Below are 17,881 nucleotides of genomic sequence, written 5' to 3'. Positions count from 1 at the left end.
TGAATATATGTTGCATTTTTATACTAATATGATACTCTTGAACAGGAGAGAATTTTGGATTTAATGGAACAGAATTTGAGAGTCAACTAAATTTTACAAAGTAAGGGGGAAAATAAAATATTAATTAGCACTATTAATTCTACTTTATGGACAAGTCAGAGGACTAGTCTTTCAGCTAGTCTGTTTTCTAAATACAAACAAGGTTGTATTAAAATCCCATCACTGCATACAAGGCTTGAAAGCATTTATTCATTTTCAAATATTCATAAATTTTTCTGGTCATTACTTAAAAGAAAAAAGTGATAGGTATGAACTTCTCCCCAAATACTTTTGGACCAACTTAGAAATTATTCTAGTAGACTCAACTCGACCAAGTATATTCAACCTTACCATTCTGTGATGATGTTAGCTGCTTTAACTTTATTCAGCTCTTCTTGGATGGCCTGCTTAGCTCTTATTTCTGCATCCAGGGCTGACTGCAACTCCAGCCTAGCTGACATATCCAGTTTTGCAAAACGACGCATTTTCCAGGGCATATCCTACCAAATAATATGACTGTTGTTAGCCCCATCCTATTTTTTCCTTAACATTTAAATTCAGTAATGCAAGTAAATTTAGAAACTACATAAAGCACTATCTTTCTCTGATAACAGAATAGAACTGAAACACTGTTTGTGAAAGTATATTATTTTCCATTAAATTCAGAAATAATTGTAGACCCACATATAAGGAGTTTATTTTCCATACTTATTACCAATAACGGATACCTATACAAAATTACAGTTAAGCAGTGATGTGTTATGATTTCCTAAACTGGCAAAGACTTGGACTAGGTGAATTCTCAAGAAAAACTTTACAGTGAGCTAAAGCCTAGACAAACTGATAGAAGTGCTCAGATTTAATATAGTGTTTGAGCCTCCCCTTCCACCCCGTATGATAATTCTCCATGCAAAACGGCAGAGCTTACTGTTGCTCGTGCACCCAAGCTGGTATTTCTCAAAGCTTCCAACTCTTCTGTCATTTTAGAAGCTAAGGCCTGGAGATACCCTCGTGCATCCTTTTCATCACTGACCCTGGAATACATACACATACAGACAAAGGACAAAAGTAACACAAACAGAAAAACTTCAGTGAGAGATATATTGTTTTAAAAGCCTCATACAAGAAATAAGTGAAATAAATGTCTTCTTTCAAAAGATCTACCACAGTACTACTGCCTGACAATAAGTGGGAAGAGGTTTACTGAACTGTTTCAGTTATCTATCTATCTGGTCATGTTTAGGAAAGTTCAAATTACTTGTATCTGATAAATTAGTAAAATTTCACCCTTGAACCACAGAGTATTCTTTTAATCTAACATTAAAAACACACATATTTACATGATTTCTAAAGAATATTAAGATTTCTAATTGGGTTCTGCCATTTTATCTTATGAAAACAAAATGCATCAGTTTTAAAACTGAAGTACCCTATATTTAGAAAGTTTAAAGTAAAATAGTCTGCAAAAATCAGGGTTGTACTGCAATACAGCTCCTCTGTTTTCTAAAATGGTCAATAAAATACCAATCAAAAGGAAAAGATTAAAGTCTACTGAAGCTCATAACTGTCTTAAGACTATCTTGCTGATGTAACTATTACGATTCTATAAAATTGTTTTCAAATTATATTCAATGACACACATTCTAATTTTCAGAATTTGTCTAAGAGAAAGTTTGTGTTTTGTTACATCTTCAAAACAAGGGCAAGGCTAGGATAAGGACTGCCAGCATATGAAAATCTACAAAAGAAGGTCCTATCCTCAAGAAGAATGAAAATAATTAGTATACAGAAAGTGCATACTATTCAGGGCACTGAATAGTAATGAGAAAAGCTTATTTCAAGTAAATCAATAAGTATCTGATGCATATAGCAAATTGAAATCTTGAACTTGGCTTTAGCATCTTTTAGAATTTAAACTCCTGAGGAGCCAAATTCATATATTTCTATCTATATATCTTAAAGAGGCTCTTTAAAAGGGATTTGGTTCTCTTTTCTCTCAGATGGGAAGGTGTACTGGAGGACAAGCAAAAGAATCTAACAATAAAAGCGATCCAATCATTATAAAAAGTTGCCCAGCCTAGTTCGTTACATATTTTTAGGCTCTATATACATATATATTTTTTTATTGCCTTTTAAGGGAAAATGGCTTTAGAAAATACTGTTTGTGTAGTGGGAAGTGGTTTCCTTTAAAATTCTTTAACTTTGGACACCACACGTGACCATGACCTTTTGATTTAATCATCTGATCTACAGAATAAAGAATAAGTGAAGATGAAGGAAGATTGCCTTTTTTTTTTAGAGTACCAAGAAAGACACTTAAGAAAACTGTATTATCATTTAAAGGGCCAGGCTAATCAGTCTCAACTAGCATTGCTTTAGTGCCTATCTACCACAGTGATCTCGGCTTATGCACATTCCAACCTGCTTCCATAACTCCAGAAAGCAGTAAATTCTTGTACATGACTTTCATGCTGTTTAATGTTTCAAATAAAAACCAATCTCTACCTCTGAAACAAATAATACATTATATGTCAAAAAAAGGAAGAAGAAGAAGAAAGAAAAAGAAAGAAGAAAGAAGAAGAAAAGGAAGAAAGGAAGAAGGAAGAAGAAGGAAGAAGAAGGAGAAGGAGAAGGAGAAGATGATAGCAGGAAGGGAAGAATGAAGAGTGGGAAATCGGAGGGGGAGACCAACCATGAGAGACTATGGACTCTGAGAAAGAAACTGAGGGTTCTAGAGGGGAGGGGGGCGGGGAGATGGGTTAGCCTGGTGATGGGTATTAAAGAGGGCACATAATGCATGGAGCACTGGGTGTTATACGCAAACAATGAATCATGAAACACTACATAAAAAACTAATGATGTAATGTATGGTGATTAACATAATAAAAAATAAATAAAATGGGAAAAAAAAAGATAAAAAATCTCTTGTCATTTTTTTTTTATTTGTATGTTGAATACGTTCACATTCCCTGACCCATGTGGTCTCCCGCTAAGTCTCAATTTTTTATTAAAGCTCTGTCTATTTTCTTGGCTACAGAGAATTAATGAAGGGAAGGGTTTTAAAAAAAAAAAAAAAGACTGGGTCAGTTACAACTCCTGCCATTTAAATTCCACTGGGCCCTGGTCTACAACAATTCCTTTTTAGAATCATTGCTATTTGTTTCCAACCTTGATCCTTGAAGTCTCACTTCCCTCAGACCAACACTGTCTTGCCCTTTTCTTTAGGCCATCTAGATAAGTTGACTCATGCCCATTTTAACTTTTTTTTTTTTTTTTTTAAGTTTTAGAGGCAAGTAAGTCCCTCATCTTTCCTTTGGCCAAGTCATTTAAATGTATTCCTCATCCCACATATATACAAATAATTACCTTCTTTGAAAACAGCTTTCAATTTCATCACTTCCACCGGCTGCTGTAAACATATACAGACGTTTTCTAATCCAGAAAGGTTCCTGTCCCAATCCCTCTCCCTGTCACTGTGATACAACCTGTATCTAATTACTCTAGTATTTAACCCCTCACTAACTCATACATACTTTCTGAGGTCTGATTTCTACCTCAACTATTTTGCTGAAACCACAGTTCATTCAAGTGACAAGTCAACTATAAAAGGCCAATTTCAATCTCTTTTGTTTTTCTGCCATAGCTAAATCCTCTACTCCCAAGCTCTTTCAAGTAATTAATGCAGAAATACTTATTAATACTGACTATTATGTAGGGCATAATAGAGAAGATCTAGAAGATAGTCCTTAAAACATCAGGGAGGTAGGACATACACAGTAGAGTGATTAAGAACTTGATTCTTGAGTCAAACAGACCTTGGTTCAAATCCTAACTCGCTGCTCACCAGCTCCGGGACTTGGGCTAAGTCATTTACCCACTTCTAGCTCTCTGCTATCTCACCTACAAAGTGGGGATATAATCCTACCTCATAGGACTGTTGTAATAACTAAATGAGAATCCTGTACAAGTGAATTTTCAGCCCAACGCCTGGAACATACTATGTTGTAATCAGTATAAGCTACAACTATCCACAAACGAAGATTAATGAATGAGGAATAGTTCAAATAATGTGAGGAAATTTAAATAAAGGGAAATAAAAGTGTTATTACTGAGACCCTTTGCTGATTATGAAAGCACTTTCCTGGTTGCCCTCTACCTTCTATATGCTGCCCTCACCATATTATCCTTCTTTCTTTCCTCCTTAAAAAGATCTCAACAACTTCAATGGCTTTATTGACCAGGAATTAAATCCCCAAATTTATATGCTTTACCCTAACCTTTCTGTAATCTTTTCAAAAGCATATTGGAACTCTGTACCCAGATGTCTCAGGAGCCCAGACTCACCAACAAGCAAAATAACACAAACAAAATTGATTATATCTTCCCCAAAGTTGGTTCCTTCTCTGACTTTCCTACTTCAATGATATGATTTTCTTAATCTAATTCTGAATTTCAGAAAAACGAATTCTTCCTCATTTCCTGACCTTCCTTCATAATTAAGTCCTATAGATTCTTCTCGCACAATGTCTTCTCCATTTGTTCACTTTTTCCCAAACTTCCCTCCACTTCACCCTGAACACCACTGTAGAGAGTTGTCTTCCTAATGCATCATGCAATCAATGCCATTATCCTTTGCAAAAACCCTCTCCTTCTTATAAATAAATAAAATTTAAACTCTTACCCAATATTCATGGTAACTATACAGTAGTAACTTTACTAGTCTTATTTCCTACTATTGTTTTATACGAAATCTCCAATTCAGCCAACCTATGTATAGGACCCTTTATTAACCTCAGGGTTTTCAGAAAATGCATTATGGGTTCAAATGATTACCCCCAACTTTCTCAAGCACCCAGTCTGTGGTAACTCTCCTCTACACTCCCATAGGAAAATCGGTATTGTGTAAGACATAGGGCAACTTACATTTAAGTCTTATAGCTAATCTCCAGATCTGGTCACATTAGTTTTTAAACTTTTCAATGATACATTAAAAGCAGCTTGACAGCAAAGTACTATAGTCTATAGGCCATCCTACCTTGTATTATACCAGAAAAGTGCATTAGATGTGAGGAGAAGCATTTTATTTATTTATTTATTTATTGGGTGTGTGTGTGTATGTATGTATGTATGTATGTATGTATTTATTTATTTATTTATTTATTTATTTATTTATTAATTATGTTCTGTTAGTCACCATACAGGACATCATTAGTTTCTGATGTAATGTTCCATGATTCATGGTTTGCGATTTTAAAAATCACACTTATGGACTAACTTATGATTCTGACCTTTCATTGTCGTATCATTTCAAAGAAAAAGTGAAGTATTCTGATGAGTCAATGGTGAGAAGAAAGGCGTCTGCTCTAACACAGTGAGGAGCAACAAGGTCTCCCTTCCCTAAAAGGTATTCTTTCATATGAAAGGGATATTTCATAGGAAAAGGCAGAGGGAGCCAAGTAAGATGACCATTAGCAATGCAAATAAGATCTTATTTACAATAGTGCTTGTTCTGTTTTAAAACTGTTACTTTGTCCAAAGGAAACATTTAAAATACTATATATCACAAGTTCCTAAAACCTTGTCTTGGCATCATTTCATCTTTTAAAGTTTTAACTTAAATTCTAGTTTGTAAACATACAGAGTAATACTAGTTTTGGGTATACAACATAGTGATTCAACAATTCCATATGACAACCAGTGGTCATCCTGGTAAGTGCATTCCATAATCCCCATCACCTATTTCACCCAGCCCCCCACCGACCTCCCCTCTGGTAACCATCAGTTTGTTCTCTATAGGTAAGAGTTTGTTTCTTGGTTTGCCTCTCTTTTTTTCCTTTTGCTTGTTTTGTTTCTTAAATTCCACATATGAGTGAAATCATAGGGTATTGGTCTTTCTCTTACTGACTTATTTCACTTAGCATAATACACTCTAGCTCCATCCATACTGTCGCAAATGGCAATATTTCATTCTATTTTATGGCTGGGTAATATTCCATTGCATATACATATATACCACATTTTCTTTACCCATTCATCAATCAGCAGACACTTGGGCTGTTTCCAAAATTGGCTACTGTGGATAATGCTGCTATAAACATAGGGGTTCATGTATCCCTTTGAATTAGTATTTTTATACTCTTTGGGTAAATACCTAGTATTGTGATTGCTGGATCACAGGGTATTCTGCATCTACTAAAATGATCATATGGATCTTGTCCTTTCTTTTATTAATGTGATGAATCATGTTGATGGAGTTGAGAACACCAAACCAACCCTGCAAGCTGGGAATAAATTCCACTAGATTGTGGTGAATTATTTTTTAAATGTATTGTTAGATTCAGTTTGCTAGTATTTTGTTAACAATTTTTGCAACTATGTTCATCAGAGATATTGGTCTGTAGTTCTCTTTCTTTGTGGTGTCTTTATATGGTTTTGGTAATGCTGGCCTCATAGAATGAATCTGGAAATTTTTCTTTTCTATTTTTGGAATATTTTGAGAAGAATAGGTATAATTCTTCTTTAAATGCTTGGTACAATTTGCCTGTGAAGACATCTGGTCCTGGACTTTCGTTTGTTGGGAGTTTTTTCATTACAGATTTGATTTCTTTGCTGGTTATCAGTCTATGCAAATCTTCTATTTCTTCTTGTTTCAGTTTTGGTAATTTTATATGTTTCTAGGAATTTATCCATTTCTTCCAGGTTGTCCAATTTGTTGGCATATAGTTTTTCATAATATTCTCTTACAATCTGTATTTCTGTGGTCTTGGTTGTTAGTTTTCCTCTCTTGCTCATGACTTTATTTATTTGGGTCCTTACTCTTTTCTTTTTGGTAAGTCTGGCTAGAGCTTTGTCTATTTTAGTAAGTTTTCAAAGAACCAGTTCCTGGTTTCATTGATCTATTCTATTTTTTTTAAGTTTCTATATCATGTATTTCTACTCTAATCTTTATTATTTCCTTCCATCTGCTGGCTCTAGGCTTTGTTTGTTGTTCTTTTTCTAGCTCCTTTAGTTTTAAGGTTAGGTTGTTTGAGATTTTTCTGGCTTCTTGAAGTAGGCCTGTGTTGCTATAAACTTTCCTCTTAGAACTGCTTTTGCTGCATCCCAGACGTTTTAGACTGTTGTGTTTTCATTTGCATTGTTTCAATGTATTTTTTTATTTCTTCTTTTATTTCCTGGTTGTTTAGTAGTATGTTATTTAACCTCCATGTATGTGTGGTCTTTGCAGATTTTTCCTTGTGGCTGACTTCCAGTTTCATAGCATTGTGGTCAGAAAACGTGCATGGTGACTTTGTCTTCTTGAATTTGTTGAGACCTGTTTTGTGGCCTCATATGTGATCTATACTGGAGAATGTCCCATGTGCACTTGGAAAGAATGTATATTATTTTATTATGGAAGGTTCTGAATATATCTGTTATGTCCATCTGGTCCAGTGTATCATTCAAAGAAACTGCTTGTTAATGTTCTTTCTAGATGATCTGCCCATTGATATAAGTGGGGTATTAAAGTCCCTTACTATTATTGTATTATTATTATTGATTAGTTCTTTTGTGTTTCCTATTGTTCTATGTATTTGGGTGCTCCCATGTCTGGTGCATATTTATGACTGTTATATCTTCCTGTTGGACTGTCCCCATTATTATGACATAGTGCCTTTTGTCCCTTGTTACAGTCTTTGTTTTAAAGTCTACTTTGTCAAAAAACAAAACAAAACAAAACAACAACATAAAGTCTACTTTGTCCAATAGAAGTATTGCTACTCTGGCTTTCTTTTGACATCCATTTGCATGATAAATGTTCCTTCATCCCTTCACTTTTGATCTACAGGTGTCTTCAGATTTAAAATGAGTCTCTTATAGGCAGCATATAGATAGACCTTGTTTATTTATCCATTCTGTCACCCTATGTCTTTTTGATTAGAGTATTTAGTCCATTTATGTCCAACGTAATTATTGATAGATATGTATTTATTGCCATTTCATTACTTGTTTTGTGACTGTTTCTGAAATTTTTTTTCTGATCCTTTATTGTCTTTCTCTTTCATAGTTTGCTGATTTTCTTTAGTGACATATTTGGATTTCTTTTTCTATTTTTTTGCATATTTATTAGTAGTTTTTGATATATGGTTACCATTAGGTTTGTATATAACCTCTTCTGTATACAGCAGTCTATATATTAAGTTGACAGCTGTTTAAATCTGAACCCATTCTTTTCTCCTCTCCTCCCCATGTTTTAGGTGTATGTTATTATATTTCATATCCTTTTTTGTGAGTTCCTTCACTGTTTTTCTTTTTGCAAAAATATTCATTTTTACTGCTTTTGTGTTTCCTACCTTCAAATTGTCACTTTTGGTATCTCCTTTCCACTCAGAGTCTCCTTTAATATTTCTTGCAGGGCTGGTTTAGTGGTCATGAACTCCTTTAGTTGTTCTTTGTCTGGAAAACTCTTTACCATCCTTGTAGTCTGAATGAGAGTCTTGCTGGATAGAATATTCTTGCCTGGAGATTTTTCCCACTCAGCACTTTGAATATATCATACCACTCCCTTCTGCCTTGCCAAGTTTCTGTTGAAAAGTCTCCTGCTAGCCTTATGGGTTTTCCTTTGTATGTTACTGACTTCTTTTGTCTTGCTGCTTTTAAGATTTTTTTTAAATCACTTTATTTTGCAGTTTAATCACAATCTGTCTTGGTGTGGGCCTGCTTTTGTTGATTTTGATGTGAGTTCTCTCTGCTTCCTAGATCTGCATGTTTGTTTCCTTCCCTAGATTAGGGAAGTTTTCAGCTATTATTTCTTCAAATAAATTTTCTGCCCCCTTTTCTCACTCTTCTTACTCTGGGACTCCTAAAATACAAATGTTATTACATTTGATGGAATCACTGAGATCCCTAAGTCTATTTTCGTTTTGTGTAAGTCTTCTTTCTTTTGTTCAGCTTCACTGGTTTGCATTACTTTGTCTTCTAGGTCACTAATTCATTCCTCTGCTTCTTCCAGCCTGTATCAATGTGTTTCTAATCTTGTTTATTGCACTCTTCATCTCTAATTCTTTTAACTTTTATCTCTGTGGTAAGGGTCTCAGTGATGTCCTCCATTGTCTTCTGAAGTCCAGTATCTTTATGACCATACCTTTAAATTCTCCATCAGACATATTACTTATATCTATTTTGCTTAGATCTCTGGCCGTGGCCTTATCTTGTTCTTTCACTTAGGATAAATTCTTTTGTCTTCTCATTTTGCCTTCTTCTGTGTTAGAAAAGCCACTTATGTATCCTGCTCCTGAGAGTAATGGCCTTATGAAGAAGAGGGCATGTAGTGCCCAGGGCCTGGCACACCAGGGAATGTCTCCAGTGTGTGCTGCCTGTGCTCTGCTGTTGTGTCTGGTTGCTCTGTCCTTCAAGCCAGTCATCTACAGAGGCTCTCCTTGCCTGCTGTGGGCAGTGTTTGATCCCTGGCCTGAATGTGCTAAGTTTTCACTAATTTGCTTTGGTCTGCTTGTGAAATGAGACCAATCACCACCTCCACTGGAACTGAGGCCCTATAAAACTCCCTGGTGAGGAGACATGGTGTGGGCAAGGGTTTGTGCTAGTCTTTGGGGGGAAGGGCCACCACACTACACCTGAGGTAAGTGTGACTGAGAAGGGCAGTTCCACCAGCGCACCTGGGGGTTGGGCTTGGTGGAACCAAGTTATGCAGCCAGTATCTTCCCATAAGTGGCTCTGTGTTTATCCTGAGGGGCCAGGGAGGGAAATGGTGTTGGCCAGCTCATTTTGTTCTCAGAGAGGCCTCTCCATGAATGCTGTCTCTCTGGGCTGCACTCCAAGAAGAGCAAATAACCTCCTCACTGTGTGCTCCAAGCACTCTTCATATTGCTGTTTCCACACCATCTGCCCCTGGGTTGTTTGCCTGCCTTCTTTCCAAGAGCAGCGCAGTACCCTCCAGGCTCTATTCCAGCCAAGGCTGACCTTTAAAACTCAGTCTTCAAGCCCTGCTCTTTCCAAGAACTCATGAAATTTAGCCCCTCTCATTTTCCAAGCCAATGGCTATGGGGAGATGTTCCCCTTGTGTGTTCCCCTATGTGTTCCTCTCTCTCTCTCGCCCTTCTCTGTGACCATGGCTACCTCTCCCCTGCAGCAGCCAGGATTTGTTTCTTCCCTAAACCACATCTCCACACTTCCTACATTCTTCAATGTGGCCTCTTCTCTCCCTTTAATTTTGGAGTTTGTTTTGTCAGCCTTCAGTTTGATTTAGTATTTAGTATGATTTGACAGTTTCTAGTTGTATTCGTGGGACAAGGTAAGCCTAGAACCCTTCTACTCCACCACCATCTTCCTGTCTCTGGCATCACTTCATTTTTTAATATACCAAAACTGAAAAACTTGAAAGAGACTAAGATTCCTGACCTTTTTAAGTGTGGACAGAATGTCTCAGATTTAAGTAGGTGAGAGGAGTCAGAGAACAGGGAGTATACGTTTTACTTTTATCCTACTAAGTATTTAATAATTAGTTATCTAATACATGAGCCCATTTTTTAAAAAGATTTTATTTATTTATTTATTTAGAGAGAGCACAAGCAGGAGGAAGGGCAGAGGGAGAGAGAGAGAGAATCTCGAGCAGACTCTGTGCTGAGCATGTGGAGCTCAACACCATGCTCAATCTCACTACCCTGAGATCATGACCTGAGTGGAAACCAAGAGTCTTACACTTAACTGACTGAGATGCCCAGGCGCCCTAATATATTAGCCCATTTCTAAATAAGAGCTTTTATGCAAACTGATTTGCTTGCATTCCTGGTTTCTTCTGCACATTTGACTTGAATGTGAAAAGCCTAAAATTAGTGTTTTGTGGTATCATGTAAAAACTTTCACCTTCATCCTTTCCACTAACCTTTCCAGAGAGTCTACATTTTTAAAGCTTCTTTCCTTTACTAGAAGCACTTCCCATTCCATCTGAACCCATCATTCCTGTTGCTGGAAAAGATCAGTGGTCTAGGAACTAGGATTTTAGCCAGATCATCTTTTTCTTCTACAAAGTTATTTTCAGCAATAGCTTAATTATACATTTGATTCCAAAATAATGGAGTTATAAATGAGTCATAATTTTTGATATTATAAGCTTGGCTAAAGATTAGAATGATTTTGCTTCAGAAATGTAGACTTCATGACAAGGCATAAATTTAACATTAATGAACCATTAACTGTACTATACTGTTTGGGACACAACCAAATTTCCACAATTTGGGTATTTTCATTTAGATATGCACTGTATAGTCACATTCATAAACCAAAGATGAGTGAACATGGAGCTCTGTAGTTTAGTCTATAATCAAAATACTTGAGTCATTTGGGTAAGAACACTTAAAAAGAGTGTTTATCCACTTCTGATTTAAGATGGAGGGTATTAATCTGCAATAAGTAGGAAAATGGAAAAAATGCTTAAAGAACCAAAATAAGAATACAAGAAACTAAAATTCCCACCAAACGATTGGTCTATAGATCCATAAAGAAACTAGTTTTCATATAAATTAAACATACATGATGTGCCAAAAAGTTGAAAAGTAAATATAAAAATTTAGAAAATATGTTTTCCTTAGAAAATAAAGTCCCTGGGGGCGCCTGGGTGGCTCAGTCATTAAGTGTCTGCCTTCAGCTCAGGTCATGATCCCAGGGTCCTGGGATCGAGCCCTACATCGGGCTCCCTGCTCCGTGGGAAAGCCTGCTTCTCCCTCTCCCACTCCCCCTGCTTGTGTTCCCTCTCTTGCTGTGTCTCTCTCTGTCAAACAAATAAATAAAATCTTTAAAAAACAAACAAAGAAAATAAAGTCCCTGTTGGATTCAACTTTCTTCATGTTTTATAAAAATATACACATTTTTATAAATGCCAGAAATACTTAATGAAATAAATAATGTGTAAAGTTACTAAGGTAATTCATTCTACATTGAATCCTAAGAGCTTAAAGACTAGTTAATAAAATGAAGCTATAATCATGTAAGTTTTTATGATGACATGTACATCTGTTGTAATTATGAAAGAAAATGATAGCACATCTTTAGGTTCAAAATTTTTCTCCAGGCTGTTTCTTAAAATAATCATAAATACAGCAATTTTGGTCTTAGAAAGGAACTTATAGCTAGTGAATGAGTTTCTTCAGTTCTTTAAGGACCAACTGTCTTAAAATAACCTTTTCTTAGAAATAACAGCTTTCAGTGAAGCTGTGGAAATCTGACACAGGATACTTGCTGCAGTTGGGGAAAAGAGGAACATAAGAGAAAATATAGAAGGACGCAGATCAGTAATAAATAACAGGTCAGTAATAAAATACTGTTCTTAAGGGAAACTTATTTTTTCAAAGCAAAAAAGTAAGAAAAAAAAAACATGTTGTAGCCTTCTGGAATTCACGCAAACTTGGCCACATGTTCAAATCACCCACAAAAATACATTTAAAAAGAGTACTCACCACTGAATTATTTCTGTGATTTGGGCTTCCCAATGTGCAACTGATTCTTTCTTGTCTGCTAGGTCTTTTACCTCTTCTTCTAACTGCTGGTTGCGCATACTTAAGTTCTCATACAAAGTGGTGAGCTGAAAAGCAGTTTTAAGACACTTAAAGACATGTGACTTTTAGGAACAGGAATGCAAGGTGCTCAGATGCCGCTTGTTAGAGCTGATTACTTACCATATTCCACTAAAAAATGCTTGTCTTCCTGATTTCTTCTTATTATATACCCTTCTGGTCACTGACTTTGGAAACATCAAGTATTCTGATTTCTCCTCTGCCTTTGCTTTCCCTTACTCCCACACTGAATTGCTTCCATTTGTGAACATTCTCCAGTTGCCTGAAAACTCCTCAGGTTCTACTGGTAACAACATCTCTCGTTTTTTGTTTTTTTGTTTGTTTTGGTTTTATTGGGGGGGGGGGTTGTAAATGTCTCCATGTCATCTTTTTAAAATAAAATCTTACAAAGTATTTCAAGTATATGCAAAAATGGACAGTATAAGTTAATTCCCATGAGCCCACAGCCTACTTCAATAATTACCATTTCAATACCAGTCATTGCATTTGTATCCTGTCTTCTTACCTCTTCCTCCTGAATTATTCCTAAGTGAATACCAGACATCTATAATTTTACCCATATATATTTCTGTGTATATCTCCTGCAAATAAGGCTCTCTTTCAAAAGATAACATTATCATACTTAAAAAAATTTAATAAGTTTCCTTATATCATCACATAGGTAGTAACTGTTCAAATTTCCAGGTATCTCAAAATATCAAAAAGCTTAACAGTTTATTAAATTGAATTGTGATACCAACAAGTAACCACAGCTTAATGGTTCCTATATCTTTTAAGTCTCTTTTATTTATAGGCTCTTAGTCCATTCAGGCCCCTATACTAGACTACCAGAGACTGGGTAATTTAAGTACGAAACATTTATTTCTCACAGTCTGGATGCTAGAGAGTCCAAGATCAAAGTGCCAGCAGATTCAGTGTCTGGTGAGATCTGCTCTTGGTTCATAGATGGCTGTCTTCTGGCTGCCACCCTCAGAGGGTGGGAGGTGTGAGTGGGCTCTCCAGGGTTGCTTTCATAAGGATAATACCACCATGAGGGTGCCACCTCACAACCTAATCACCTCCCAAAGGCAGCACCTCCTCCTACAATCACACTGGGGGGTAGGTTTCAACATGTGAATTTTGGAGGGCCACAAGCATTCTGTCCATAGCAGTTCCCCTCCAGCACTTTTATTTTTCTTGTAATTTATCTGTTGAAGAAAACAGGTTTGTCCTGCAGAGTTTTCTATAGTCTCGATTTCTGCTTTCATTTCTGAAAGACGTTTTTTGCCATATAGGACATTCCAGGTTGGCAATTATCCTCCTCTAGCACTTTGAAAATGGCATTCCTTTTTATTCCCCGTTTTGATTCCTTTTTGGAAATCCATTTTTTTCTGTTGGGAAGTTAACTTTCAGTTTAACTTTTGCTCATTTGAATATAATGTGACTTTCTTCTCTGGTTGCTTTTAGGATTCTCCTTGGTTGCTGGTTTTCAGCAGTTTTTCTATGATGTCCCTAAGTGGGATTTAATTTCTATTTGTCACCTTTAGGGTTCGTGGCATTTCCTGATTTTGTACCTAAATGTTTCTCATAAGTTTTGGAAAATTATGGGCCATTAATTCCTCAAATACTGCTTCTGCCACAGTCTCTTGATCCTCTCCACCTGGGAGAGCAAGTATTTGTACATAAGATCTTTTCATCACATCCCCTTGGTCTCTGTCCTCTTTTATGTATTTCCATCCTTTTAATTAATCTCTACCCATACTTTAGATGGATATTTTATTATTTATATACTCTTTTCTTCAGCTCTTTCCAGTCTGCTGTTAAAATCTATTCAGTATTTTGGTTATTTTAGTTTTTACTCCTAGAAGTTCTATTTGACTCTTTTGTATATACTCCAGTTGGCTGCTGAAATTCTTCATGTCTTAAATTTTCTATCATACAGTTATTATAAAATTTCATTTATGGAAATTCTGATGGGAATCCCTGTGGGCTTGCTTATACAGACTGCCTAGTTTTCTGTTTTTTGTTTTTTTTCTTTCCTTATTTTGTTTTTGCTATTTTATTTTTACTCTTGGTTTTCAGTGATTTAGTTGTATCTCTTGGTATGCATGGTAATTGTTTTAATGTATGCCACACATTTTGCATAAACATTTTAGAGGTAACTTGAGGATCTGTATATAGTATCTTCCTCCAGAGAGTATTTACCTTTACTTCTGGCAGGCATTTAGATTCAAGATAGGTCAGGTATTGAGTTACTTGGAGGCTAGGTTTCAGTCAGCGAGAGGTCTCATCTCTTTCTGGTTCACTCTTATTCCTAAAATGTAGTCTTTCAATGAGTCCAACTGAAAGTTTGTATTCATCTCTTCAAACTTGTGGGACTGTGGAACACTGTGCTCAGCTTCCTGGATCCTCAGCTACTGCTTTCATATCAGCAAATGCCTCAAGGGGAAAAGCGGCATTGAGTGCTGGGCTCATCTCTCTACACTACTCCTTTATAGGATCTTGGTCAGTGATGACGGCTGCCTTATCTCTCCAATGCCTTCCTGCAGATAAATGCTGTAGGAAATAGTCCCACCATATTAAGACAATTTTTTTAAAAATCCAGCTCTTGGTGAGGTGGTGGGTATGAGGTAAACTAATCTGCCATAGAAGCGAAAGTTCCTGCTTTAGTAAGTTTTAAAAAATGTATGATAAAATATTTGCATTCAATTTTCATTTCATGGCTATAGTTTTTCTGATAAATGGTCTCAATCTGCATTAGTTATTACTATTCCTTTCTTGTTTTTTGGTATGTTTATAGAAATACTGTGTTCCTGTGTTCGTTTCTTTTTGATTACTCAACCTGAAGAAGGCAAGTTTTTCCTAGAAGAGCTATTTACAAGTTTGTGGGGATGAGAGGCCAAGTGATAGTTAATTTTCCGTGTTAACTTGACTGGGTCTTAGGGTGCCAACAAGCATGATCAAACATTACTCCGGGTATGTCTGTCAAGGTGTCTCTGGATGAAATTAACATCTGAATCAGGAGACTGAATAAAGCAGATTGCCCTCCCTAACACAGTGGGCCCAACCAATCAGCTAAAGGCCTGCAGAACAAAAAGGCTGACCCTAGGGAGTAGGATGAATTGGAGGGAACTTCTCCTGCCTAAATTCCTTCAAGCTGGGAGGTTAGTTTTTCCTGCTTTTGGACTCTTATGGAAACAGCAGTTCTTCCTGAATCTCAAGCCCTTTGGACATGGACTGAAACTATATCATAGGCTCTCTTGGGTCTCCAGACTGCAAACTACAGCTCTTGGGACTTGTCAGACTCCATAATCAGGTGAGCAAATTCCTTACAATAAATGTCTTTACACATACATGTGTGTGTGTGTATATATATGTGTGTGTGTGTGTGCGCGTATATTTGGTTCAGTTTCTAATACAGGCTAAAGCCATGTTCTAAGTCAGGGATCTGCAAACTTTCCAATAAAGAATTAGATAGTACATATTTTTGTCTTTGTGGGACACACATGGCCTCCATCACATCTTGTTCTTCTCACAAAAACTTACTTAGAAGTTATGTAAAAATTCTTCTTAGTTCATGGGCCTTAGTCTGAGAGTCAGATCTGGCTCAGGTCACAGTGTGCCAATTCCCTCATTTAAATTGATCAGGAATCCTCCTAGTGACCTAGGGTTGTTCTCATGTGTTTTTGGCCTGTACTTCTGTGAGACATAGACAGTTTTGGCACAAGTCACAATGCAGTTTTCTTTCTTTCCTTCTACCAAAGGAGCACAGCTGTAATTCCCTGTTTACCCTACCTCCAACCTCACTGTCTTCTCAGAAGGCAATGGGGTCCAGAGAAGCTATTGATGCCAACATACACCCTTACTTGTCCATTGAGAATAAGGGATTGAAGTTCTGTACCTCAAGGTGTGCCACTTACCTCTGAAAATGTACTTTACCAGCTATTTTCTTTTTACAGATTTACTGAGGTATAATTTACATACAATAAAATTTATTCATTACAAGTGTATGGTTCATGGATTTTTAATAAATTTATTTATTTTTAATTTAATTTAATTTTATTATGTTATGTTAGTCCCCATAAAGTACATCATTAGTTTTTGATGTAGTATTCCATGATTATTTTTGAACACCCAGTGCTCCATGCAATACATGCCCTCCTTAATACCCATCACCAGGCTAACCCATCCCCCCACCCCACTCTCCTCTAAAACCTTCAGTTTGTTTCTCAGAGTCCATAGTCTCTCATGGTTCATCTCACCCTCCGATGTCCCCCCCCCTTCATTTTCCCCTCCCTTCTCCTAAGGTCCTCCATGCTATTCCTCATGTTCTACAAGTAAGTGAAACCATTTGGTAATTGACTTTCTCTGCTTGACTTATTTCACTTAGCATAATCTCCTCCAGTCCCATCCATGTTGATATGAAAGTTGGGTATTCATCATTTCTGATGGCTGAATAATATTGCATTGTATATATGGACCACATCTTCTTTATCCATTCATCTGTTGAAGGGCATCTCGGCTCTATCCACAGTTTGGCTTTAAACATTTAATAATAAATTTATACAGCTGTGCAACAATCACCACAATCCAGTTTTGGTACAGGAGAAATTTCCCCACTGCTGGTTTGCAGTCAGTCCTGGCTTCAACCTGAGTTCCAGGCATTGCTGATCTGTTTTCTGTTTCTATACTTTGGCTTTTCCAAGAAATTTAATATCAATGAAATCCTACAACACGTAGAGTTTGTCTTTCACTCATCACAATATTGAGATTCAACCACAGTATTGCATGTATCAGAAATTCACTCCTTTTTCCAGCTGAGTAGTATTCTATTATATGGATAATAGTAAATTTCATTTGCTTGTTCACTAGCTGATAGCATTGGTACTGTTCCCAGTTGTTTGTTATTGTGAATAATGATGCTATGAACATTCATACACAAGTTTTTAAGAGGACTGTGTTTTCAGTTCTCTTAAATATCTACAAGAATTTCTGGGTCACATGGTAAGGGTATGCTTAACTTTTTGAGAACCTTTGAAACTATTTACTGAAGTGGTTATACCACCACCAGATGCTCCTACAAGCAGTACAGGAGTTCTAGTTCTGCCATATCCTTGCCAAAAGTTGGTATGGTCACTCTTACTGATTCCACTTGTTCTTGAGGGTGTACAGCAGTACATAACTGTGGTTTTAAGTTCACATCTTCCTAATGACATTGAACATCTTTTTACATGCTTGTCATTCATATCTCTTTCATGAAATGTCTACTCAAATTTTTCCCCCAATTTTTCACTGGG

The 17,881-nt window shown here is 36.5% G+C and overlaps 1 protein-coding gene across 10 annotated transcripts in view; it reads right to left on the bottom strand.

Moving 5' to 3' along the window:
• Window positions 1–17,881, bottom strand: part of CDC42BPA (CDC42 binding protein kinase alpha) — a 338,932-nt gene that overhangs the window by 74,011 nt on the left and 247,040 nt on the right. For all 10 annotated transcript variants that reach the window (XM_035011000.1, XM_035011004.1, XM_035011008.1 and 7 more), the window contains 3 exons: window positions 12,489–12,613; window positions 968–1,073; window positions 391–539 (listed from right to left, as the gene is read on the bottom strand). In XM_035011000.1, coding sequence (XP_034866891.1) covers window positions 391–539; window positions 968–1,073; window positions 12,489–12,613 — 380 coding nt within the window. The remainder of the gene's footprint in view (window positions 1–390; window positions 540–967; window positions 1,074–12,488; window positions 12,614–17,881) is intronic.

This window comes from Mirounga leonina, unplaced genomic scaffold, assembly GCF_011800145.1.
Source record: "Mirounga leonina isolate KUSES-001 unplaced genomic scaffold, KU_Mleo_1.0 Mir_154, whole genome shotgun sequence".
Taxonomy (NCBI): Eukaryota; Metazoa; Chordata; class Mammalia; order Carnivora; family Phocidae; genus Mirounga; species Mirounga leonina.
The sequence above is the reverse complement of the archived record's forward strand: the minus strand, read 5'-3'. Positions and strand labels throughout refer to the sequence as shown.